The 25562-nt window shown below is 41.4% G+C and overlaps 1 protein-coding gene and 1 pseudogene across 5 annotated transcripts in view; one reads left to right on the top strand and one right to left on the bottom strand.

Annotated features, from left to right (window-relative positions):
- STX8 (syntaxin 8) overlaps window positions 1–25562 on the top strand; it is a 251735-nt gene that overhangs the window by 38948 nt on the left and 187225 nt on the right. For all 5 annotated transcript variants that reach the window (XR_011377098.1, XR_009560246.2, XR_011377097.1 and 2 more), the window contains exons 5-6: window positions 5660–5784; window positions 25004–25096. Coding sequence is in view for 1 of the 5 variants with exons in the window: in XM_030861422.2 (XP_030717282.1) it covers window positions 5660–5784; window positions 25004–25096 (218 nt within the window). In the remaining 4 variants the exon portion in view is untranslated. The remainder of the gene's footprint in view (window positions 1–5659; window positions 5785–25003; window positions 25097–25562) is intronic.
- On the bottom strand, window positions 15994–16612 carry LOC115856114 (ADP-ribosylation factor 1 pseudogene; annotated as a pseudogene).

Genomic DNA, 25562 nt, shown 5'->3' with positions numbered 1-25562 from the left:
TGGATTTTTGTACATCAGCTGACAAATAGAAAATTCTAGCATAGAATTTTTAACACCGTAGAGCATTGCAGTGTTTAATTCTACTCCCTTCCAGCCAATTTCATTTTACTGGACTTGCATCTTTGTCCAGAGAACAGTGTTAATTTGCACAACTAATTGAATATTTTAGTGCCTTGTATCTTTAAATGAGTGAGAATGGAAACACATATAAAGGGGAAAACAGGTTGAGGCAAAGATGGAAATCACTGGGCACGCCTAATGCCTAAATGCAAATTGTCAGCCTCATTGGGTTCTCATTGGATTTATCATTTAAGTGTGTTTGGTCCTGCAGAACAAAGTGAAAGAAGATGTAGAACATTTGTTATTGAAATGAGTGTCGAAAAGGCACAACAGAAACTCCCTTGTAATATGGAAGCATATTGTTGACTTTCACTCTTTCTCTTTCTAAACGTGTTTTCAAGACTCCACTGTGTAATAAAGTAAGGAGCTGCTTGTAATAAATGGTAATTATTGGTTAACATTTATTTTGTACTTTAATCGCTAACCAGCAGATGGCGCTCAGTCACCAGACATCTGGCAGAGCAGCTAATTCATCTTTCACTTAGAATTCTTAGGTTTTTATACACCAAGGTCGTAATATATAGCACAGAAAACTACTTAGTATCCTGTGATAAACGATAATGGAAACATAAAAAGTCTACATGTGTATAACTGAGTCACTTTGCTGTACGGCAGAGATGAGCACAACATTGTACATCAACTATATGTCAATTTAAAAAAAGACAAAACCTAAGAATTCTGTGGTTTTTTTTTTTTTTTTTTCAATCACCCGTTCCTGTCCTCCTTCGACTTTGCAGGTACCATGACAGTGACATTAAGGTAAAAGTAAAGAATTGTTCCCTTTGGTTTTATTTGCTTGATTTTAGATTGCCTGGATGACTCGAGAATAGCACACAGAGGTTTCTCAAATTCAGGTCAGAGGCCAAAATAATGATTTCTGATGGCCTTTCCCCCCCTGCACTTGTGTTCTTCTGTGAGCTGTTTTGTTAAGTTTTACTGTTACATTTAAAACTTCTTACTGGTAACGTTTAGCCAGCAGTGAATAGGGAGAAAAATGAGAGTGGTTTACAATTAAAAAATTATTTGCTTACGGTAGATTTTAAAGATGCTGTTGTGAGACTTGCCTTGAATGACATGTAAGTAAGAGATTTTCCTTGCTTGAGGTCTTACTGTTCTGGACTAATACTAATTAGTCTAAACAAATTGAATAATCTTTATTCACTTAGTTAACAACAACAAAAATTTGAGTACTTTGCAAAAGGCTCAGTGTTAGGCATTTATTGTCCCTGGAGTACCAGCTTCCTGAGGTCAGGTACTTGTCTCTCTTGTTCTCTTCCAAGCCCCTAGATTCATGCTGGCACATAGAAGGAACTCAGTAAGTGTGTGTAGGACAGATGGTTGGATGAATAGGTGGATGGGATACAAAAACACAATTGGGCAGGGTACTGGACTTAAAGAAGTTAGCTGTCTAGTAAATATGGCCACAAGTAGCCACAAATCCATAGCTTATGATCTTGACAGCAGTTTTACTTTGGGGTTGTTACGGGAGTTATGTCGAAATCTGAGAAAATTCCGAAAGGAAATGAAACATTTCCCTAAGTTGTGTCAATTCTCCAAGTCACCCAGTTTGGAAATCTTGATCCTCTGTCTCCATTCTACTCACCAGCACTTGTGGAGCTTTCCTTTGAATTGCTGGGTGAATCGTCCCTTCCCTGCCATTCTATCTTGGCATTTCCCTCATCCAGACCCCCATCCCCTTCTGCCTAAATTGTACTAGCCTTCTGGTCTACCTCCCTGACTGCGGCCTCTCCTCAGTGTAAGCCAGCCTGGATATTGTTGCCAGATTTTGCCTTTAAAGAATATATGTCAAAGGAAACTATTTCTGATTGAAATTTGAGCCTCTGTGCATCTTTATATTCATGGAAAGAAACTAGCTGAGAAAGCTTTGAGAAGGGAAATCACCCTTTCAGACCATAGTAGCATTTCACATCTACAGGCAAGTCTAGTTACAAAGCTCTGTAGACTCGATTCAATTCACTGACACCCTAGAAATATCATCTCTAGTCCTGACTGCAAACCTCTCTGTGGCCTGTGAATACTCAAACACCGATGTTTTTTCAGACAAAACACACATGTTTATGGTCACTTTGACATCTTTTGGAAATGCTAAGAAAAGCTGCTTCTTGGAATCCACTGCTTTTTCAATTCTATATTCGGTTGATAAGAACACCCTCCCTGTGAACTCTAACAAGTTTCAACTACATTTGTCAGCAGAAAAACATGGATTAACTGCAACCCCCCCATATTGTCATAATTTAATAATGTGTATCACTTTCTTTTGGGGATAAAAATGAAATATTTTTACAGTGTCAGAAGGGACTAAAACTTTTTGGTAAAATCTTAAGACAGATATCTAACCTGTTTAGTAATGTGACATTTGACAAGTTCCATTTTATTAGATAAGTTCCATCTTGAAAATATGGGTAAAAATGATGGATTTATTTTTAAAAACATTTCAAGTCTACCCTAACCTCAGAAGCATAATATTTAGCATTTCCTTTCTTTAACTGACTTTTCAAAGGAGAAACACTCCTTCATTGTCCTTCCAAAAGTGGGCTTGAGCTGCAAGGTGTTTTAGTGACAGAATTCCCGTTCAAGTTAAAATTCTCTCCATCTGCTTGAACAATGTCAGTCTTTGCTGCTAACCTCTTGAAGGCAGGTAGCAGTTAAGATTTCTTTTGACTTTTTTTTCCTTTAATCTCAAAATAAATGTTAAATATCCCTCTCATTTTGTCTCTCGCTTAAAAAGCTCAGTGGTCGTCTTAGTTCTGTTTCATAAACACGTACTGAATGCTTCTCCAGCATACTCAGAGGAACTGTCTTTCTGGTCCTAGGGATATAAACATGACTGTCATGTGGCCTCTTTCCTTCCAGAGCTCATAATTTAGGAAGGGAGACAGGTGAGTAAATAACTAACTACAATCCTGCTTGATAAATGCCACGTTGGAGGTTTTGCACGAAGTGCCGTGAGAGCACCAGGAGTGATGGATTTAAGGGAAGGAGGGGGTGGGGACGGGAATCGGGAAAGACTAAACAGCAGAAGTGACATTTGAGTTGAGCCTTGGGGGATGAATAGAATTTTGCCAGATGGACAAAGGGGTGTGGGGGTGGGGACTCTCCAGACTCATACAAAAACATGAGAGTGTGAAAGTTTGTGCCTTTGTCTGAGACGTGGTAAGAGTCTTAAGGCTGAAGGAAGAGTAGGGTTATGGAAGGGGGTGTCGGGAGATGACGTTGCAGAGATCACTGGGGCCATGTTGTATAGCTTAAGTTTGACCTGTAGCTTCTAGGGAGTCGTGACAGTTTTAAAATAGGGGAGATCTCTGGTCTAGAAAGATCGTTCTGGCAGCAGAGTGTAAGGGGATTTGAATCGGGGTGACTGGGAACAAGGAGACCGGTTGGAGGCTATGAGCTTCTTCTACATGAGAGATGATGAAATGGGGCATGGACTTGAGAACCAGCTCCAAGGGAGGTCTTGGGAATTGATGAGATGTGGCCGGGGTGTGGAGGTGAGGGGGGGTTGGATGACTTGGGAATACAGTGATGCGGCTAGAGAGGATAGGAGAAGAAACAGCTTATGAGGTGAAGGTAGTGAATTTGATTTTGGGTGTGTTGAATTTGGAGTGGAGTTCCCAGCTGGAGAGCCCTAAAGGAAAATCCATAAATGTAGATAGAAGAGCCTGTAGGGAGATGGTGTGGGTAGAGAAATTTGAAAGTCGGTGATTTTTCAATCAGGATGAGGGATGGGAGGACCTGCCTGCCCTGGATTGTGATATGTGGGGTTTCTTTTTAACTATTTGTACGCCGTTCCTCCCCCACCGTCAGATTTCTGATAGTGCCCTGCCAGGGCGGGAGCCCCCAGGTGAGAATCCACCACCATGATGACTCGAGAATATGGCCTGTTTCATTCATATTGGGGAGTAAAAATGGTGTAAGCACTGCTAGCATCTGTCCTTACAGCCTGAAACCACAGGTAAAATTGCCCAGGGAGAGACAGTATAGCAAGAAGAGAAGATCTAACTAGAATCCCTGAGGTACACTTCTATTTAAAGGGCAGATGGAAGAAGAGGTACCTGCAAGTTACAGAGAAGGACCTGCCCGTGGGAGAGAGTGGCATGGAAGGAGCGGAGGGAGGAGGGGTTTCCTGGATACTGGAAGAAGGTCAGCAGTGGCCAGTGAGGCCTGGAGGACGGGGGAAGTGAGAACTGGCACGAGGTTTTGTCAGTAAGGAGGTTATGGTTGAGAAAAGTCTCAGCAGTGTGATGGGGTAGAAGTTGGATCACGGGGGCTGAAGAGTGAACCCCAAGGGTCAAGAAGTAGAGCTGGTGAGCATGGTCCATTCTCTTTTTTTTTTTTTTAATATTTAGCTGCTTTGCGTCTTTGTTGCTGCTCACAGGCTCTCTAGTTGTGGTGAGCGGGGCCTACTTTTCGTTGCGGTGCGCGGGCTTCTCATTGCGGTGGCTTCTCTTGTTGCGGAGCACGGGCTTTAGGCACGCGGGCTTCAGTAGTTGTGGCTCACGGGCTCTAGAGCACAGGCTCAGTAGTTGTGGCGCACGGGCTTAGTTGCTCCGTGGCATGTGGGATCCTCCTGGACCAGGGCTCGAACCCGTGTCCCCTGCATTGGCAGGTGGATTCTTACCCACTGCGCCACCAGGGAAGCCCCTCATTACCATCATTTTAAAAATCCTATGAGTCATACTATACTATACTATACTATACATACTATACTATTCATACATACTAGAGTGAGTGGCTGTTCCCATCTGGGTAGAAATGGTCGGATATGGTTTCATCCACAAGATGCTCCTCACAGTTTGCACAGAATGTGGGCAGGTGGAGGCAGAAGGGGAGATACCTGGAGTGAGAAGGATCCTGTAAACATGGGACTGAGGCCAGAAGTGTGTGTTCTGTGTTCCTTGGCCAGCAAGGAGCCCAATATGTCTCGTGCAGAAGGAGCCTATGGGTTATGAGAGGGAGTCAAGATTAGGATGGATAATTCAGAATTGGTGTTATAAATGCTATGCTATATTCATAGACTTGGTTTTGAAACCCTGCATGTGTTTCTATCTGAGCAGCCAAATATGAAATAAGAAAGTAAGTGGTCATTTTTAATGCTATAACCTGTAGGGGCAACGTTATATCTTCTCGAGAAATAATACTTGTGCCTTTGGTGCCACCTGTGAGACAGACTTTGTCCGAATAGAAAGGCCACTTCCATTTGGCCTTGTGTTTTGAAATTTAAGACCTTCATTTATGATTATTGACTCAGATGTCTCATGGAGGATTAGTAAAACTATTATGCACTGCCACCGTCTCCTTTACAGGCTGTAATTCTCCTGGGGACCAGGCTTGGGCCTTATTTATCTGCGTATCTCTTCCAGCACTGAACACAGTTGCTGGCATAAACTAAGCATGCAATAAATTGCAGTCGAATTGAATTTTCAAAGCAGGTGAGGCGAGCCCCCTCGGCACTCGTGGGAGTGATTTGCAGCAGAGCTATGTTTTTCGAGTTATGTAACGCCTGTAATCTTGTTCTCAGGTCCAGCCTGATGACTGGAGGGGCCAAGCGAGGAGGACCCAACCCGTGGCTCTTCGAGGAGCCGGAGGAGACCAGAGGCTTGGGTTTTGATGAAATCCGGGAACAGCAGCAGAAAATTATCCAAGGTACTAAATACCCCAAGAGCGTGGGCTCAGAAACATTGTCAGATTTGTTACCATAGCCTTGGGGATATCCCTCATACCCACTGAAAATCGGAGGTAAGACTGTTGGTCTCGGAGAGCTCTTGGCGCTTTTGTGCCTCAGGGTACCTGAAGATTAGACAAACGCTGTTGTCCATCCAGGTAGCTCATGGAAGTAGGGATTCTCTCCTGGGAGAAGGACAGAGCAGTTCTGAGTCTGATCAGTCCAGGTGACTCTGAGGCATGTGCCCCCTCCCTGTTCTCCACGATTGGGGATCATTCTCCAAAGAAAGACTCCATCTTTTTCACATATAAGTCAATTTGTTTTATTTTTTACTTTTTAATTTTTTATTGGAGTATGGTTGTTTTACAATGTTGTTAGTTTCTGCTGTACAAAGAAGTGATTTTGGCTTTTACCTTCAAGTTCATCTTGCCCAGTGGCTTTTAAAACTGCTAATTTCTTCTCGTTGTTAATTTCAGAAGTAACGCCTATTTGTTATACAAAGTTCAAACAATATAGGGATATATAAGATGAAAAGCTGTATCTATTGTTTCTCCGATCTCAAACTGTAAACAGATGAACAGTATATTTCCTCAGGCTTTTTTCTATATATATACTGTATATTCAGTGTAAGCACACATATATTTTACGTAAATGAGATCATGATATAGATAATTCCACAGCTTTTTAAAAAATTTAATACGTGTGATAGACATTTTTCATGTCAGTGTTACAGATGTTCTACTTTTTGAAAAACAGCTTTATGGAGGTGTGGTTGACATCGTAAATAGCACGTATGTAAGGTGTATGCTTTAGTAAGTTTTGATACGTGTATACACCTGTGAAACCATCAGTACAATCCAAGTAATAAACATAATCATTACTCCTGACAGTTTTCTTCATGTCTGTCTGTAAATCTTACTGTTGTCCCTCCCACATCCCCAGATAGCTGCTGATCTGTCTTCTGTTGCTATAAATTAGTTTTTTTTTCTGTATAAATGGAATCATACAGTATGTGCTCTTTTGTTGGGGATGGGGTGGGGTCTGGCCTCTATGTCAGTGTAACTATTTTAAGGTTCATCCGCGTTGTTCCATAGATTAGTATTTCATTCTCTTACATTACAGAATAGTATTCCCTTGCCTAAATTGACCACAGTCTGCACATCCATTCACCTGTTGATGCGTATTTTGTATTATACAAATAAAACTGCCATGAACATTCATGTGCAAGTCTTTGTATGGACATACATTTTCATGAATGACTGAGGTGTATGTTTAACTTTATTTTAAACATCTTTATTGGAATAGAAGTGCTTTACAATGGTGTGTTAGTTTCTGCTTTATAACAAAGTGAATCAGCTATACATATACGTATATCCTCATTATGTTTAACTTTTAAAGACACTGCCAGACTCATTTCAAAAGTGGTTGTACAATTTTACATCGCCACCAGAAGAATTTGTGTCCCAATTGCTTCAGATCCTCGCCAAAGAGTGTTATAGACAGTCTTTTTAATTTGAGACATTCAAGTAGGTGTGTAGTTGCATTTCATCGTGGTGTTAATATGTATTTCCCCAATGACTGAATCTTTGCATGCACTTATTTGTCATCAGCGTGTCTTCTTCGATGAAGTGTGTGTTCAAATTGTTTACCTATTTTTAATTGGGTTGTTCATCTTTTGTTATTGAGTTTTAAGAATTTTATAAAACATATCCTTTTATATGTTAGATATTTATGTTTTAGAAATATTATCTCCCCATCTGTGGCTTATATTTTTGGTTTTCTTAACAATGTCCTTTAAAGAGCAGAGGTTCTTAATTTCAATGAAGTCCAATTAGAAATCTTTGACTACCTAAAGCCACAAAGATTTACTGCCTTTTTTTTCCTAGGAATTTTATAGTTTTAGGTTTTACAATAGGTGTATGGTCTACGTTGAATTGATTTTTTTTTTAATATAGCAAGATGAAATGCATTTCTTTTTTTTTCATTTGCATATTTATTTGTTCCAGCACCATTTGAAAGAAAAGAGCATCCTTTCTCTACTGAATTACTTTACTCTTCTTGGAAATCAATTGACCGTATATGGTGTGGGCCTATTTCTGGACTTTCCGTTCTGTTCCGTTTGTCCATTTGTTTATCTTTACATCAGTGCCACACTGTCTCCATTATTGTATCTTTGCCACAAGTCTTTAAGTCAGGTAATATAAGTCTTCCAACTTTGTTCTTTTTCAAAATGTGACTGGCTATTCTAGATCTTTTGCATTTCCATATGAATTTCAGAAACTGCTTTCAATTTCTACAAAAAAGCCTCGTGGGCTTTTGATTGGGATTACACTGCATCTTTAATTTGGGGAGAATTGACATCTTAACAATATTGAGTCTTCTGATCCATGAATATGGCATATCTCTCCATTTATTTAGTTCTTTAATTTTTCTCAGCAGTGCTTTGTAGTTTTCACTGTACGTCTTATACATCTTTTATCAGATTTATCCCTAAGTAGTTCATATTTTTTTGTTCTTATTAATGGCATTTATAAATTTCTACTTCTGATTGTGGCTAGTATAAAAATACAATTGATTTTTTGTATACTGACCTTGGATCATGCAGCCTTGCTAATAAACTCACTAATTTATTAACAGCTTTTGGGTAGAATCTATAGGACTTTCTATACAATGGTCAGTGCCATCTGTGGATAAAGACAGTTTTACTTTTTTAAAGACTTTTTTTAAGAGCAGTTTTAAGTACACAGCAAAATTTAGAGGAGGGTACAGAGAGTTCCCATATAACCCCTTTCCCCACACATGCATAGTCTTCCTCCATTATCAACCACCAGAATGGTATATTTGTTATGATGAATTAACCTACATTGATATCCTAATCACCCAAAGTCCATAGTTTATTTTAGGGTTCATTTTTGGTGTTGTGCATTCTATGGTTTGGACAAATATAAAATGACACATCCTTCATTACAATATCATACAGAGTATTTCCACTTCCCTAAAAATCTTCTGTGCCCTGCCTGTTTATCTCTCCCTCCTCCCTCAACCGTTGTCAACCTGTGATCTTTTTACCATCTCCATTGTTTTGCCTTTTCCAGAATATCAGTAGTTAAAATAATACAGTATGTAGACTTCAGATTGGCTACTTTCACTTAGTACGTGTTTAAGGTTCCTCCATGCCTTTTCAAGGCTTGATAGCTAACTTTTTAGCACTGAATAATAATCCACTCACCTCTTGGACCAAGTTTGTTTATCCATTCACCTTCTGAAAGACATCTTGATTGTTTCCATATTTGGGCAATTATGAAAAAGCTGCTATAAACATGTGTGTGCAGGTTCTTGTGTACATGTAATTTACCAACTCTGGATAAATACCAAGGAGTGCAATTGCTAGATCACATGGTAAGAATGTTTAGTTTTGTAAGAAGCCACCAAATTGTCTTCGAAAGTGACTGTACCACTTTGCCTCCCCACCAGTGATGAATTGAGAGTTCCTATTGCTCTGCATCCTTGTCAGCATTTGATGTTGTCAGTTTCCAGGGTTTGGTCATTCTAATAGATGTGTGGTGGTATCTCTTGCTTTAATTTGCATTTCCCTCATGACTTATGATGTGGAGCATCTTTTCATATGCTTATTTGCCATCTGTATGTTTGTTTTTTGTTTTTTTGCGGTATGCGGGCCTCTCACTGTTGTGGCCTCTCCTGTTGCGGAGCACAGGCTCTGGACGCGCAGGCTCAGCAGCCATGGCTCACAGGCCCAGCCGCTCCGCGGCATGTGGGATCTTCCCAGACAGGGGCACGAACCCGTGTCCCCTGCATCGGCAGGCGGACTCTCAACCACCGCGCCACCAGGGAAGCCCTGTATTTGTCTTTGGTGAGGTATCTGTTAAGACCTTTGGTCCATTAAGAGTTCTTTGTATATTTTAGGTAACAGTCCTTTATTAGATGTTTCTTGCAAATATTTTCTCCCAGTCTATGATTTGTCTTCTCATTTCCTTGATAGTATCTTTCACAGAGCAGAAGATTTTAATTTTAATGGAGTCCAGCTTATCAATTATTTCTTTCGTGGATTGTACCTTTGGTTTTGTATCTAAAAGTCATTGCCAGACTTCTCGTTTCCTGTTCTGCCTGTAAGGACCTTGGAAGTCACCACTCCATGCTAACAATCAGTAATATAATCTGAACAGACTGAAAAAGTCACCAACTCTTCTTGGATCTGTAAGAGAGGAGGGCACAGGGCAAATCACTTCCTGCAAGATTGGAGAGACAGGAGAATACAGGGAGTCACAGCTTACTGGAGCAGAGACTTCTGAGCAGAAGCCAGTGTGGGAACCAGTTGGGTAGGAAAATCTGAACTGTCATTGATGAGTGGCTGGAGGCTCAGTGTGGACAAATCTGAGCATTAAAAACTCCAGGGGACCCAGTCATAGTGGGGTCCTCACAATTGTGTGAGATTCACCTCTGGGAGCTCTACCAGGTTCTCACAGTAAATACCAGAGAAAAATCCCCTCCTGTTTCTGGTGGAGAGAGGGGAAAAGGAACCATTTTGGAATATGCTAGAGCACTCTGTTCTTAACAAGATTTCATCCTCAGGAGAAACTACTTAACCAGGACCTAACTTGCTAAGTAATATCAGTCTAACTGACTTGGGGGAAAGGAAATGCCTAACTCTCTAGCCCACTAGCCATCCTGTCCCACCTAAGTGGCAAGGGGAGGAAAAAACTTTGAAACCCTTGTGACGTTCACAGCCCAGAGACATAGACTCACTAAAGACTGGGACCTAATGATAGGACTGTAGAACACTCCCTTAATGCCCACACTTTACCACCACCTTTTACTAAAAGTCTTTTTACAGCAGTACATTTTACCACATACATCCTGTCTAATAAGAAAAAATTACAAGGCACACCAAAAGGCAAAAAAACATAATTTGAGGAGACAGCAAGCATCAGATCCAGACATGCCAGGGATGTTGGAATTATCAGACCAGGAATTTAAAACAATGATTAACATGCTCAGGATTCTAATAGATAAAGTAGACAGCATTGAAGAACAGATGGGCAATGGAAACAGAGAGGAGGAGCCAAAAAGAAATGCTAGAGGTCAGAAACACTGTAACAGAAATGAAGAATGCCTTTGATGGCCTTATTAGTAGACTAGACATGGCTGAGGAAAGAATCTATGAGCTTGAGGATATCTCAATAGAAACCTCAAAAAGTGAAAAGCAATAAGAACAAAGATTGATATAAAACAGAACAAAATATCCAAGAACATTGGGACAACTGCAAAAGGTGTAGTAGATGTGTAATGGGAGTACCAGAAGGAGAAAAGAGAGGAAAAAACAGAAAAAATATTTGAAACAGTGGCTGACAATTTCCCCCAGGTTAATGGCAGACACCAAACCACAGAGTTAGGAAGCTCAGAGAACACCAAGCAGGATAAATACCAAAACATTTACACCTAGGCATGTCATTTTCAAAGTACAGAAAATCACAAAGATAAAAAAAACCCAAAAGAATCTAGAAGTAAAACAACACAAAACAAACAAAAAAGAACCCCTCACTTCTAGAAGAACAAATGTAAAGATGACATCTGACTTCTCAGAAACCATGTAAGCAAGAAAGTGGAGTGCAATCTTTAAAGTGTTGCCAAAAAAACCCCTCCAAAACAATCTCATCAATCTAGAATTCTGTACCTTGTGAAATTATCCCTCAAAACTGAAGGAGAAATACTTTCTTAGACAAATGAAAATTGAGGAAATTTGCCAGTAGATCTGCCTTGCAAAAATGGTTTAAAGGTTATTTAGAGAGAAGGAAAATAATATAGATTAGAAACTTTCTACATAAAAGAGCATGAAGAAGGAATGAAGTGATAAGAAAAAAAGTCATTGCCATACTCAAGGTCATCTAGGTTCTCTCCTATGTGATCTAGTAATTTTATAGCTTTGCTTTACTTTTAGATTTATGATTATTTTGAATTTTTGTCAAGAATGTAGGGTCTAGATTCATTTTTCTCATGTGAATGTCCAGTTGTTCCAGCAACATTTGTTGAAAGACTGTCTTTACTTTATTGTGTTTTCTTTGCTGTTTTATCAAAGATTGTTTGACTGTATTTATAAAGGTCTGTTTCTCGGCTCTCTGTTCTGTTCCATTGACCAGTACCACACTGTTTTGATTACTGTAGCTTTATAGTAAATCTTGAAGTAGAGTAGTGTCAGTCTTCTAACTTTGTTCTTCTCCTTCAATATTGTGTAAGCTCTTCTGGGTCTTTTGCCTCTCCATATAAATTTTAGGATCAGTTGATATACACAAAATAACTTGCTGGGATTTTGATTGAAATTGTGTTGAGTCTATAGATCAAGTTGGGAAGAACTGATACCTTGACAATATTGAGTCTTTCTATGCATGAATATGGAATATTTCTCCATTTATCTAGTTCTTTGCTTCCATTCATCAGTTTTGTAGTTTTTTTCATTTAGATCTTGTACATATTCTGTTTGATTTATACCTAAGTATTTCACTTTTGGGAGTGCTAGTGTAAGTTGTATTGTGTTTAATTTCAAATTCCACCCATTCGTTGCTGGTATGTAGGGAAGAGATTGACTTTTGTATATTAACCTTGTATCCTGCAACCTTGCTATAATGGCTTTTTAGTTCCTGGAGATTTTTTTGTCAGTTCTTTTGGATTTTTTACTTAGGTGATCATATAACCTGCAAATGAAGTTTTCTTTTCTTCCCAATCTGTATGCCTTTTCTTTTCGGATTGCATTAGCTAGAACTTCTAGTACAAGGCTGGAAAGAAGTGGTGAGAAGGGACATCTTGTCTTTTACCTGACCTTAGTGGGAAAGCTGAGTTTCACATCATTAAGTATGTTGTTAGCTGTGGGGGTTTTTGTGTTTGTTTTTTTTTTGGCTGCATTGCATCTTTGTTGCTGTGATCGGGCTTTCTCTAGTTGTGGCGAGTCGGGGCTACTCTTTGTTGCAGTATGTGGGCTTCTTATTGCGGTGGTTCCTCTTGTTGCGGAGCATGCGCTCTAGGCACATGGGCTTCAGTAGTTGTGGCACGAGGGCTCAGTAGTCATGGCTCACAGGCTCTAGAGTGCAGGCTCAGTAGTTGTGGTGCATGGGCTTAGTTGCTCCACGGCATGTGAGATCTTCCCGGACCAGGGCTCGAACCCATGTCCCCTGCATTGGTAGGCAGATTCTTAACCACTGTGCCACCAGGGAAGTCCAGCTGTGGGGGTTTTGTAGGTATGAAGTTGAGGAGCTTCCTCTCTATTCCTAGTTTACTGAGAGTTTTTATTAGTAAGGGACGTTGGATTTTGTCTGATATGTTTTCTGCATCTGGTGATATGATCATGTGATTTTTCTTGTTTATCCTGAAATCCTACGTGTTGGTCCATGGTTTCACCCATTAGCTGTAAACAATACATCTGTGTCCTAAAAAGCACCACATGTCATAGCTGATGGTTGATGGGGAAATTCCTTTGATGTGGTACAATTTTGATGAGATGATTTTGGAGACATGAGGATGCCTTAATGACACTGATTTGTCATGGTTGCAGCATTTGAACTTGTATAAAAAGGAAATCTGTAGGTCTATAACCTGGCAATGTTTTATAACCCTGTATATTAAAGATGGCTTTCTCATAAAATCCTGAACCACACAGCCCTATGGTCAAACATTTGTGATGTTTGTGCCTCTGCTTTTAAAGGTGCTGTGACGGACAGTTGGCATGCCAGGGTTCGAGAAGAGTGGATGGTTTGAAGTGCTTGCATGTACCTGTGCAAAACCAACTGGCTGCCTCTGTTCCTATTTTACTGTAAATTTTATGGTACTGTTCCTGTTGCATTCTCCAGGGAGCTTCTCTCTAAACAAACACCCCCCACACACTGCCCCCGCAAGTGGTGGAGATGCTGGTGTCTGAGTTTCCTGGTGTATCCAGGAAATCATTTTAATCAACTATACTCCAATAAAAATTAATTTTTAAAAGTTGCCAGAAATGAAAAAGTGGACATCAGTGCTGTTTACGATGATGTGTTTCTGCTTGCTTTTTCTTTTCTGATTTTAGTTGTTTGTGTCCTTTCTATTTTTTCATAGTTGGCCTGACCAGGGGCTTACTGAACTTACTGATCTTTTCAGAGAACCAGCTTTGGTTTCATTGATTTTTTTTCTCTCTTGATTTCCTGTTTTCAGTGTCATTGATTTCTGCTCTAATTCTTAATATTTCTTTCCTTCTGCTTATTTTGGATTTAATTTGCTCTTCTTTTTCTAGTTTCCTGAGGTGGGAATTTAGACTATTGATCTTAGATATTTCTTCTTGTCTAATATATGCATTTGCTGCTATAAATTCTCCTCTATGCACTGCTTTTGTTGTATCATAAATTTTGATAAGTTGTGTTTTCATTTTCATTTAGTTCAAAATATTTTTAAAGTTCTTTTGAGACTTCTTTGATCATGTATTATTTAGAAATGTTGTTTAATGTCTACGTATTTGGGAATTTTCCAGCTATCTTTCTGTTGTTGATTTCTAGTTCAATTCCGTTGTATTCCGAGAGCAGAACTGTATGATTTCTGTTCTTTTAAATTTATTAAGGTATGTTTTATGGCCAAGAATGTGGTCTATCTTGGTGAATGTTCCATGTGAGCTTGAGAAAAATGTGTATTCTGCTGTTGTTGGATAAAACAGTCTGTAGATGTCCATTACATCAGCTGATTGATAGTGGTGTTGAGTTTAACTATGCCTGCTAGATCTGTCCATTTCTGATAGAGGGGTGTAGAAGTCTCCAACTATGATGGTGAATTTATCTCTTCCTCCTTGCATCTCTATCAGCTTTTCGTCTCATGTAGTTTGCTCTGTTAGGTGCATACACATTAAGGATTGTTATGTCATTTTGGAGAATTGACCCCCTTATCATTACATAATACTCTTTAACCCTGCTAACTTTACTTGCTTTGAAGTCTGCTCTGTCTGAAATTAATATGGCAGCTCCTGCTTTCTTTTGATGACTATTAGTATGGCTTATCTTTCTCCATCTATTTACCCTTATTTTTTTAATAGTTAAGAGATTTTATTCTAATAGCTATAATTACACTGCTTGCTTGTCAAAATGAAAACTGAAAACAAGTATACGAAACAGTTGATTACTAATTGTGTATTGAAAGCAGTAAGAGGTTCTGCAACACCAAAGTAAAGCAGTTCTGAGGTTTTCCCCAAGGTAAAGGTTAACAGCTCCAGCTTCTTTAGTGTTTATCAAAATACAAAAGAAAAAAGTAGAGGTTATTTTCAATGGCAAATCTGACCCTTGCAGGCTGAGGGAGTGAAAGCACTGGGGCTCCGAGGGGCTGGGGTTCAAGGATGACCACCTGTGCTCATGCTGGTGGGACCCCAGAGAGCCCGGAGCAGGCAAGCAAGGAGACGGCAGGGCTCCTGCTCCAACCAGAGCGTTCCAGCCAAAGTGCCCCATGCTGACCCAGGAAAGGCTGGGGTTCCTCCAAGGGGTCTGAGAGAAGTGGCTGCAGCCTCCAGCCCATCTCCTGGGCAGCCACGTGAGCACAAATGCTATGGGGTGTGGGATGACCCGAGACGGAGCAAATCACAGGGACCTTACTGTGACCATGCAGAATGGATCATGGCTGGTTCTGCCCCACTTCACATTCCCAACAGGAGATAGACCACACCGGTGGACTGGACTCAGGCCATTACTACAGAACCTACACTAGGCACATTTCTCCCTTCTGTGTGTTCAAGTGTTCTCCTTGTAACTATTATAAAAAATGCACCGAGTTTGGGTTAAAAACCAACCACCAAAATGGATCTCAACACAGATCTAAAGCCCAAGAGGAGGAGCGTCCGGCTTGTCTGCAATAGCGACTCCTGGATGACCCGTGTGCCTGAAATCCCTTCTCAGTACTAAACAGTGGGTTGATTTTCTTTTTACAATTAAAAAAAAAAAACTGAGTAATATTGCATAGGAGTACCAGAAACTGCCTCATTGGAGACAAAAACTATTTGGATTAAATAAAAACCCAGTTGCAGGCAGCGTCTGCACATGTACAGCACGGTGAAGCACACCGTGACCGACCAGCATGGAGACAGCTTCTGGCACTCTCACCCCAGGGGCACATTTGCCACATGAGAGTAAAGCGAGGGTAGGAGGAGGGAGTGAATGGGGAGGAGAGAGGAGTACAGCTCACTTCTGGTTCTGGAGCTGATTGGACAGCCAGTCCAGTCCCTCATAGAGCCCATCCCCACTGGTGGCACAGGTGGCCTGAGTGTACCAGTTCCTGTGCCTGAGTGTAGACCCAACTTGTCCGTGACCTCAGCTGCGTTCGTGGCATTGGGGAGGTCCTGTTTGTTAGCCAACACGAGCAGCACAGTGTCCCTGAGCTCGTCTCCTGCCAGCATCCTCATAAGCTCCTCTCGGGCCTCATTCACACGCTCCCTGTCTTTGCTATCAACCACAAAGGTGAGACCTTGTGTGTTCTGGAAGCAGTGGCACACAGAGGCTGGATCTTGTCCTGGCTGCCCACGTCCCACACAGTGAAGCTGATGTGCTCGTATTCCACGGTTTCCACGTTGAAGCCTGTAGTGGGGATGGTGGTCACGATTTCACCCAGCTTCAGTTTGTACAGGATGGTGGTCTTTCCCGCAGCATCTAGGCCCACCATGAGAATAGACGTTCCTTTTTTGCCAGAAAGGTTCTTGAAGAGGTTTGCAAAGATATGCCCTGTGCTGTAGACTGGTGGGAGCGACACTGGGCACAGAAGCCCTTGGCGGCCGTGGCGCAGCTGCTGCTTGAAGGCAGGCATTGGTTTCGCTCCCACTCCGTCCATTTACTTTTAATCCATATATTTCTTTATATTTAAAGTGAGGTTCTTATAGCCAACTATAGTTGACTCTTGTTTTTTGATCCACTCTGACCGTCTTTGTCTTTTAATTGGTGTGGTTTTACTTCTTCATTTCAGTCTGGATGTCTTTTTTCTTTCTTGCCTTATTACACTTGCTACAGCCTCCAGTACAATGTAGGAATTATGAGAGCAGACATCCTTGCCTGGTTTCTAATCTTTTGGAGGAAGTATTCATTTGAAAGCCAGATGTGAGTTTTTCTTTGTTCAGTTACTAGATATTTCTTTCTAAAAATATTCTTGAGGTTTTGTTGTTGTTGTTGTTGGCTGGGATGCAGTTACTTGGGTCTTGCTTTGTCAGGTGGACCACAGCAGTGTTTATTTTAGAGTAAGGGTCAGCAAACCATGACCTATGGGCCACATCTGGCCCACCACCTGTTTTTGTATGGTCTGCAAGGTAAAAATGGCTTTTCCATTTTTACATGGTTGAAAAGAGTCAAAGAATATTTCATGACTTGTAAAGACTGTATAATATTCAAAGGTTAGTGTCCATAAATAAAGTTTTATGGAAACACAACCATGCTCATTCATTTATTAGTTATGGATGCTTTCCTGTGACAATGGCAGGGTTGGGTAGCTGCACAGGAGACCATATGAACCAGAAAGCCTAAAGTACTTGCTCTCTTGCCCTTGATAGAAAATGTCTGCAGACTCCAGTCAAGAGGTGATTTCCCTCACTTCTGTGCCAGAGCCATTCTGCATACCCTCTGATGCCCTTTGAATTATGAGGTGACCTGGTGGGTAGGGATAGGAATTACGTGTGCAATTCCTGTGAGCTCAGAGAGTTATTCCTTCTAAGGCTTTCAGGTGGTTCTTTCCCCAGCCTTAATTTCCTCACACATCTGCCCTGATCAACGCTCACCTGAAGTCTCAGGGTGGACCCTGTGCAAATCCCCAGCATTCTCTCTCTGTGCAGCTCTCTGGTACTGTGCCCTACGTACTGTAGCCACCTGGACCTGTTTTTTTGCATTCTTAATTCGGGGAGACTGCTGGGCTCTACCTGGGGTCTGCCTTCCCCACACCATAGCCTGGGAACTCTCAAGGCGGTGGTGTGGGGCAGAGAGCTCCTCTCATCTGTTTCCCATGTCTCGGGGACCACTGTCCTTCATTTCCTCATGTCTGCATCTTGAAACTGTTGTTTTGTATATTTTGCCTGTGGTTTTGTGTGTTGTTCTCCAGTTGTTTGGGGCCAGAAGTAAATCTGGTCCCTGTCCGTCCCTCTTGGCTAGAAGCAGAAGTCTAACTCTGTTTTGAACTCCCTTTTCACAGTGAAAGCATCTAGGGAAGGAAGCCCTGTTCCTCCCAGGTCACTCTAACTCTACGTATGTCACCCGTTTTCGGAAATAAAGTGAAGAAATTAAGAACAAGGCCGATTTTACTTTTCAGGACTCATGGTTCCTGAAAGGAATGTCTTACTAGCCAGTACTAATGAATTTTCTGGGCGTGGTTGCTTTGTACCCAGAAAAACTTTTCGGTCAGGAAAAGTATCCCTGCCCCCGAGGAGGTGCCTCATTCAGAGATTGCTGTAGGCTAGGTGTGAGAGGACGCTGCGTGCAAGTGTTTGTATTGTCTCCAAAACCGAGAGCACCCTTACTGAGATGCCCACCCTTTGGAAGCCGGCTGGCTTTTGGGGTTTGGTGGGGGGGGGGGAGTAAAGGAATGGAGGGAGAGAAGCAGCATATATTATAGGTCAGGATGTTTCTCTACTCTTCCCTTTGTGTTTTGAAATGCTCTATCCGCCCCCCCCCCCCCACTTGATTTCCTAGCAAGCTGTTTTTCAGGGATAAACACAAAAATGGAAGTCATCTTTACACGAAACCCTCATTAGTCTTTTCTCTGCCCCAGGAACCTTGGTGATGCGCTGAGGTTACCATGGCTTTGCTTCCTGGCCAGGTCCCGCACTGGAAAAAAATACACAACCACAGAGCGTCGCTTCTGACTTCCTTTTGCCCATGGAATCTGTTAGCCTTTCTGTACTTTCGTTGACCTTTAGAAAACACTTGGAAAATCATCCTGAATGACAGTTTTTTTGGTAGAGCTTAGACTCGAGGCAATGAATGCCTTCCTTCCCTGACCCGGAAGCTAGGCCTCGTTACAGCCAGTTAGCCGGCCTCAGCTTCTGTGCTGCCATAATTTGAGGCGCGAAGGGACGTTCAGCAGAAGATGGGTGAGGTGATGACAATAACTGGATCACCTCAAAAATCCCTGTGAGAGGGACTTCCCTGGTGGTCCGGGGGTGAGGACCTGGCGCTTCCACTGCTGGGACCTGGGGTTCAATCCCTGGTCGGGGAACTAAGATCCTGTAAGCTGTGCGTTGTGGCCCAAAAAAAAAAAAAAAAAAAATCCCCGTGCTAAAACAAGGGGAGGTGCTTTTTTGGTCAGTACAGACCCGTTTCTGAGTCAGCTGGCGGGTGGCAAACATTGGAGAATTGTTCTACCTCTCCCCAGGAAGTCTCTGTTGCTCGGGCTTCTTAATTAGTTCCAACTATTCTTGCCGTAGTCTATAGACGTTCTTTCTAGATTCTAGCAGAAAGTTGTGCATTGGTTCTGGGTTTCTGTGTTCTTAGGTCTCTAAGTATTTTCATAGAAATAGCGGTGGGGAAGGTGGCCGGCCGGGCTGCGTTGTACCCTGGCACATCTAAGCAACTCATCTTTGAACACTTGCAATCATAACCTCACAGATTTTTCAAGATAACCTTTCTTGCAGCTGTCACCTAGACCAACATTCCTTCCCCCTCAGATCTTAAAAACATCTGTTCCTAGAACTTGCTCTAAGAGTCTTTCCAATATAGTGATTATCTTTACCCAGCTTGACCTTATCTACTTCCCCTTCTTCAAGGAGAGCTCCTATATATCACATGTGGGAATTTCCATCCCTCCTCTCTGGGCACTGGACAACACAGCATCAGCTACTTTTTCTATTACCTAAACTCAGAGAGCTGTCTAGTATTAACGAGGAGTCCTTCCATATATGTGTAGCAGAGACTGTATTTCTTCCTTCTACAGACCTAGAGGGTCTTCTGTGGTCATTCCTTGGTTTAAACACCTTTATTAAATACTTGCTCTGTACCACCAGTTGGGCAAAACCATAGGAAAAGAAGACACAGCCCCAGCCCTTGGGGCTCTTGTCATGTGCTCAGTCGGGGGCCTGAGGTTACAGTTCTTAAGAATGTTCCTTGGTTTTATTTACTTGTTAAAATGTTGGTAACTTATTGCTTTTGACAGTTTCAAACATATGAAAGTGGAGAAAGTAAGATAATGATTCCGTCTTACCCATCACTTGTTTCAGCAATTATCAACCCATAGCCCATCTCGTTTCATCTATATGTCTACCCACCTATCCGTCCCTGGATTGTTTTTGAAGCAAATCCTAGACATTGTACAATTTCATTGGTGAATATTCCAGAATATAACTCTAAAGCATGTCTGCAAAAGATAAGGACTGTTTTTAAAAAACAAAAACATAACCACCATGCCATTATTACCCTTAATAAGTTAACAATTCTTAATCTGAACACCGACTGGATATTTGATTTCCCTGATTGTCCCATGATGGGTTTTTTTTCAGGTTGTTCAATTCAGGATCTGAATATGGTTTGTACATTGCAACTAATTGTTGTGTCCCTTAAGTTTCTTTTTTTTTTTTTTTTTTTTTTTTTTTGCGGTACGCGGGCCTCTCACTGTTGTGGCCTCTCCCGTTGCGGAGCACAGGCTCCGCACGTGCAGGCTCAGCGGCCATGGCTCACGGGCCCAGCCGCCCCGCGGCACGTGGGATCTTCCCGGACCGGGGCACGAACCCGCGTCCGCTGCATCGGCAGGCGGGCCCTCAACCACTGCGCCACCAGGGAAGCCCCCCTTAAGTTTCTTTAGTAGGTAGGTGCCTTTGCCAACTCTTTTTTCCTTGCTGTTTCTTTGTTGACAAAACAAGGGCATTTGCCCCGTAGTTTCCCACTATCTAGAATTGCTGTTTGTATCCACACACATTGTTTAATGTGTCCCTCTGTCCCACATATTTTCTGTAAATTGGTAGTTAGATTCAGTGGCTTGATCAGAATGACGTCTGTTACTTTCGACAAGAATACATTATGATGACTGTCCCTTTATTTTTAATCTACAGCCACCAGATTGTCCTCCCACAATTACATGGTATTTAGTTAGAAGATGGTTTTTCTGCATGTCTTAAGATAGGAAGTAGTCAAACACCTAACTGTTCTGAAGCGATTTTTCAAAAAATGTTTGTATTGGTTTTCTACTGCTGCTATAATAAATTAGCACAGACTTAGGGACTTAAAATACAAGTTTATCATCTTATAGTTCTGTAGCTCAGAAGTTCCGTACAGATGCTACTGGACTACGATCAAGGTGTTGGCAGGGCTGGGTTCTCTTCTGGAGGCTCCAGGGGAGGATTCATTCCCTTGCCTTTTCCAGCTTTTAGAGGCTACCCACATCTCTTCACTCCTGGACACCTTCTTTCGTCTTCAGTGCCAGCAAGTTGCATCTCTCTGACCCTTCTTCGTGCCTCCCTCTGACCACAGCTGGGAAAGATTCTCTGTTTTTAAGGACTCATGTGATTAAACTGGGCCCACCTGGATAATCCAGCGTCCCCTCCCATCTCCAATTCCTTCCCCTTAATCACATCTGCAGGGTTTCTTTTGCCAGTTAAGGTCATATATTCACAGGTTCCCGGGATGAGGATGTGGACATCTTTAGGGGTCATTATTCTATGTAGTGCAGTGGTCATCCAGTTTTTAAAGTCAATACCATTATAAAATTGAAGAATGATTAATAGAGTATGGTATGTTGCAGATGATCTGTTGTGATATCATAATGATTTAGGGTATCGATAAGGTAGGGTAGATTATAGTAATGAGCTGTGATTACAACATCGTAGTAGTTTTACATGGTTCTGGGTGGCTGTCTGCATGGGTCTTGATAATCGTTGATATTTTTGCAGGTAGCAGCATTTTCTTTGGTTCACTGGCTCTAAGATGACCACACTGCCTCCCCTTAGAAATGCTGCTTTAAGACTTGTAGAAGCTCAGAAAATGGTACAAATGAACTTATTTACAAAACATAGTCACAGATAACAAACTGTAACAAATGTATGGTTACCAAGGGGAAACAAATTTATGGTTACCAAGAGCGATAAATTGGGAGACTGGGATTGACATATACACACTACTGTATATAAAATAGATAGCTAATAACAACCTACTGTATGGCAAAGAGAACTCTACTCAATACTCTGTAATGACCTATATGGGAAAAATCTAAAAAGGAACTTCCCTGGTGTCACAGTGGTTGAGAAGTCCACCTGCCGATGCAGGGGACGCGGGTTTGTGCCGCGGTCCGGGAAGATCCCACATGCCGCGGAGCAGCTGGGCCTGTGAGCCATGGCCGTTGAGCCTGCGCGTCCGGAGCCTGTGCTCCGCAACGGGAGAGGCCACAACAGTGAGAGGCCCGCGTACCGCAAAAAAAGAAAAAATTCTAGAAAAGAGTAGATATATGTATATGCATAACTGATTCACTTTGCTGTACAACAAAAACTAAACATTATAAATCAACTATACTGCAATAAAAATTTAAAGACTTATAGAAGCCCAAGTCATCAATATTATTACATACACAGCATCTCTGTATCTGGACCTTCTGTGTTTCTGAATTATAGGATGAAAATTTATTGTAGCACTTAAACATAGTGAGGAGGTAGTAAGTTCTTATAGAAATGATTTGAGTAGAGCAGGATTTTTAGCCCTCTTTTTGTTTTGCATTAGCAAGATAACCTCTAGGTAGTAAGGCAGATAATGAGTCAGGGTTAAGTGAAGAGTGTAACATAGGTATTTTTCATTCGTAATCTATGTCTATACTAGGTAAAGCAACTTCAGGACTTTAATGATTTTTTCCCTAATTGAAAACCATAGAGGAATCTCCTTTTCTCTTTTTATATTGTTTTACCTTTTAATTCGCATTGACACTTGCCCCTCAGTTCTACAATATATATAGTTTATTTGGGGGATGCATTTGGAATTTTACTGTAACATCGGTCATCCTATAGCAGCACTAGGTTGATGATAGATTTTTCTTGGAGGCCATCCAAGAGGTTGTTACTGAAGACCAAAAGGACCTCATTATAAAGTGATTTTGCTATAAAATGGTCCCTTGGAATGATCCCTAGAGACAGCAGGTCATTTGTACAGTTAAAAGAGCATGTAGTGTCAAAAATCGTTACTAAGGGGTCCTTACCGCACACCATTAGTTTAAATAAATTCCAGATGAATTAACAAGTTGTGTAATGGCTTAATCCCATAAAAAGACTAGGAAAAACTACATAAGGAGATGTTAATGTGATCCGGGGCAAGAAGACCTTTATGATTTCTGCTTTTGTAGATCGCCCTTCATGTGAAACAGACATTTAAAAAAAAACAACCCATCAACGAGTGGAGCCACGAATGGCATGTTACCCTCACCCAGCAGAGCGCTTGGTGGAAAGAGTCGTTACACTCAGCCTTGGAATGTTCTTTCCAATGCACCTGCAAGCAAAGGGATAAAGTATTTATAAAGAGATTGGGATTGTCTAGAGTTTAAAAAAAATTTTTTTTAAATAAAGGATCTTGAGTAACTTGAGTTCTTTTCTCTTTAAATTTTCAAAAATTTAGAAAGGTAACACAATTTTTAAAAGCAAAAATGCTATCTTACTATACATTGTTTTGTATTCTGCTTTCTTTTTTAACCCAATAACGTGTCATGAACTTCTTTTGAAATCAAAATATACCTGTACAATATCACTTTTCACGGCCATATAGTGTTTCCCTCTACGGCTGTACTCCGTGTTTCGCTTGTTTGTTGTGGCCTCACTGCATGGCTTAGTGGGACCTTAGTTCCCCGATCAGGGATTGAACCCGGGCCCCCCGGCCGTGGAAGCGTGGAGTCCTAACCACTGGACTGCCAGGGAAGTCCCTATACTCCGTTTTTAAACCAATCCCTGTGTTTGGGCATTAGGTTGTTTCTAATTCTTCACTATTATAAGTGTATCTATCTGGGTCCAATCAGGAGAAAGAAATTTCAACATGGAAAATGTAGTGTACGGAATTACTAACTATAACGGGGTTAGAGTAATGAGGGGTTAGCCAGCAGGAAGTAAAGAGACAGAAATAGCAGGTAGAAGGTGTAGTCACTCCCCTGTGGAGACAGAGCACCCACAGCAGTACCCCCAGGGTTGAGGTGCAGATCAGGTAGAAGAGGGCACAGCTGGGGTTCACTGGATTTCAGAGAAGTCGCTGTGGTGCCGAGCTGGCGGCACTGCCTGGAGATCGGTCCTTAGGGTACTAGGGAATACAGTGCACAGGGAGGCGTCTAATTGGAGGCACTCTATTCCAAAACTGCCCAAGGAGGGGGTGTGTTGGGAGACGTTGCTGGCCTTGGGGTGCTGCTGGCCACTGCACACCAAAGGAGCTGCCAGCATGGCAGGAGTCTGTCAGGAGAGCACTGGAGCCAGGAAGCAAAACCCGTTTCCCCTGCAGTATCTCTGAAGTCTCCTCCACCGCCGAAGCTGGCAAAGGAAAAATTATTTAAAGGACCCAGATCCATTTTCACAGAGCAGTCAGAAAAGGGTGAGCCTGGAGCTGAGAGACGATAAATTGAAAAGCGGCAAAGGAAGCAGTGTTTCAAGGAGTATCCTTGTATATACATCATGGCATACCATCCAGATGTTTTGATCAAGAGGTAGGCACGATTTGCTCTCTAGAAAGATGTGTTAACTATCCTCCTGTGATTTAGCACTTAGAGCTTCTTCACACTTTACTTAACCCTGGGTGTTAGCATTCTTTTTAATGCTTACAAATCTGATAAGTCAGGAAAAAAACACCTCAGTATTGTTTTTTGTTGATATTTTTAAAAAATTAGCGATGTCAGAGCTTTTTCCTTTTTTATTCTTTTGGGCGTTTCCTATCTATATCCTTTGCCCATTTAAAAAATTGGAAGATTGTCTTATTGATTTGTACATGCTCTTTATATATCAAGTATCAGAATGTTTAAATGGTTATATAGTCAAATCTTACATTCATTTGTAATGTTTAAAATGTAATTCATCTGGAAATCATTTTAGTTTAAGGTCTGAGGGTTATAAGTGTTTAACTTTTTAATTTTGTTCCAATTGTTCCAATAATGTTAACTATTTTCCCTCTTTTCCTGACTGATTTCAAATGTTACTTTGATCATATATTGAATTGTGTCTATTTCTAGACTTTAAATTGTTTTCCTTTGGTTTTTAGTGAGTTGTCTCACTTTTTCTTTCAGAACAGGACGCAGGCCTTGATGCCCTTTCCTCCATCATAAGTCGCCAGAAACAAATGGGGCAGGAAATTGGGAATGAACTGAATGAACAAAATGGTAAGAACACGTCTGAAATTGACCAGATTTGCCATTTAATATAAATGCTAAAGCCTTGTCTAATTGTTAAATGATTTTACTATTACAAAACACCTGAAGTAGTTGAACAACAATGGATTTTTACATTGATAGTTTAATGCAATTGAGGGTGGTTTGTGGCAGATTTAGATTGTAGTTACTAAACACTAGGAAAAGAAATTCGGTTGAAAGATGTCCAGTTTTCTGTAGCTGCTTTTAAAAATGCTTTGTTTTGTGATCTGTTTGTCCTGTGGGCTCTCCTTATGTGGTCACGGGGTGAAGTGGCTCAGTGCGTCGTACACCAGTGCAGAGGCAGGGCACACTGAGTTGTCCTCCACACATCGTGGTGGGGGGGGGGCGTTGGCTCCTCTTCTGTCATAAATACCAGGCTGCAGGGCGAAGAAATACTTGAAGATGTTTTTATTCAGGGCTTGATGTGACAAACCTG

Source organism: Globicephala melas, chromosome 20, assembly GCF_963455315.2.
Source record: "Globicephala melas chromosome 20, mGloMel1.2, whole genome shotgun sequence".
Taxonomy (NCBI): Eukaryota; Metazoa; Chordata; class Mammalia; order Artiodactyla; family Delphinidae; genus Globicephala; species Globicephala melas.
Note: the sequence above shows the minus strand (reverse complement) of the source record. Positions and strands in the feature narration are given on the sequence as shown.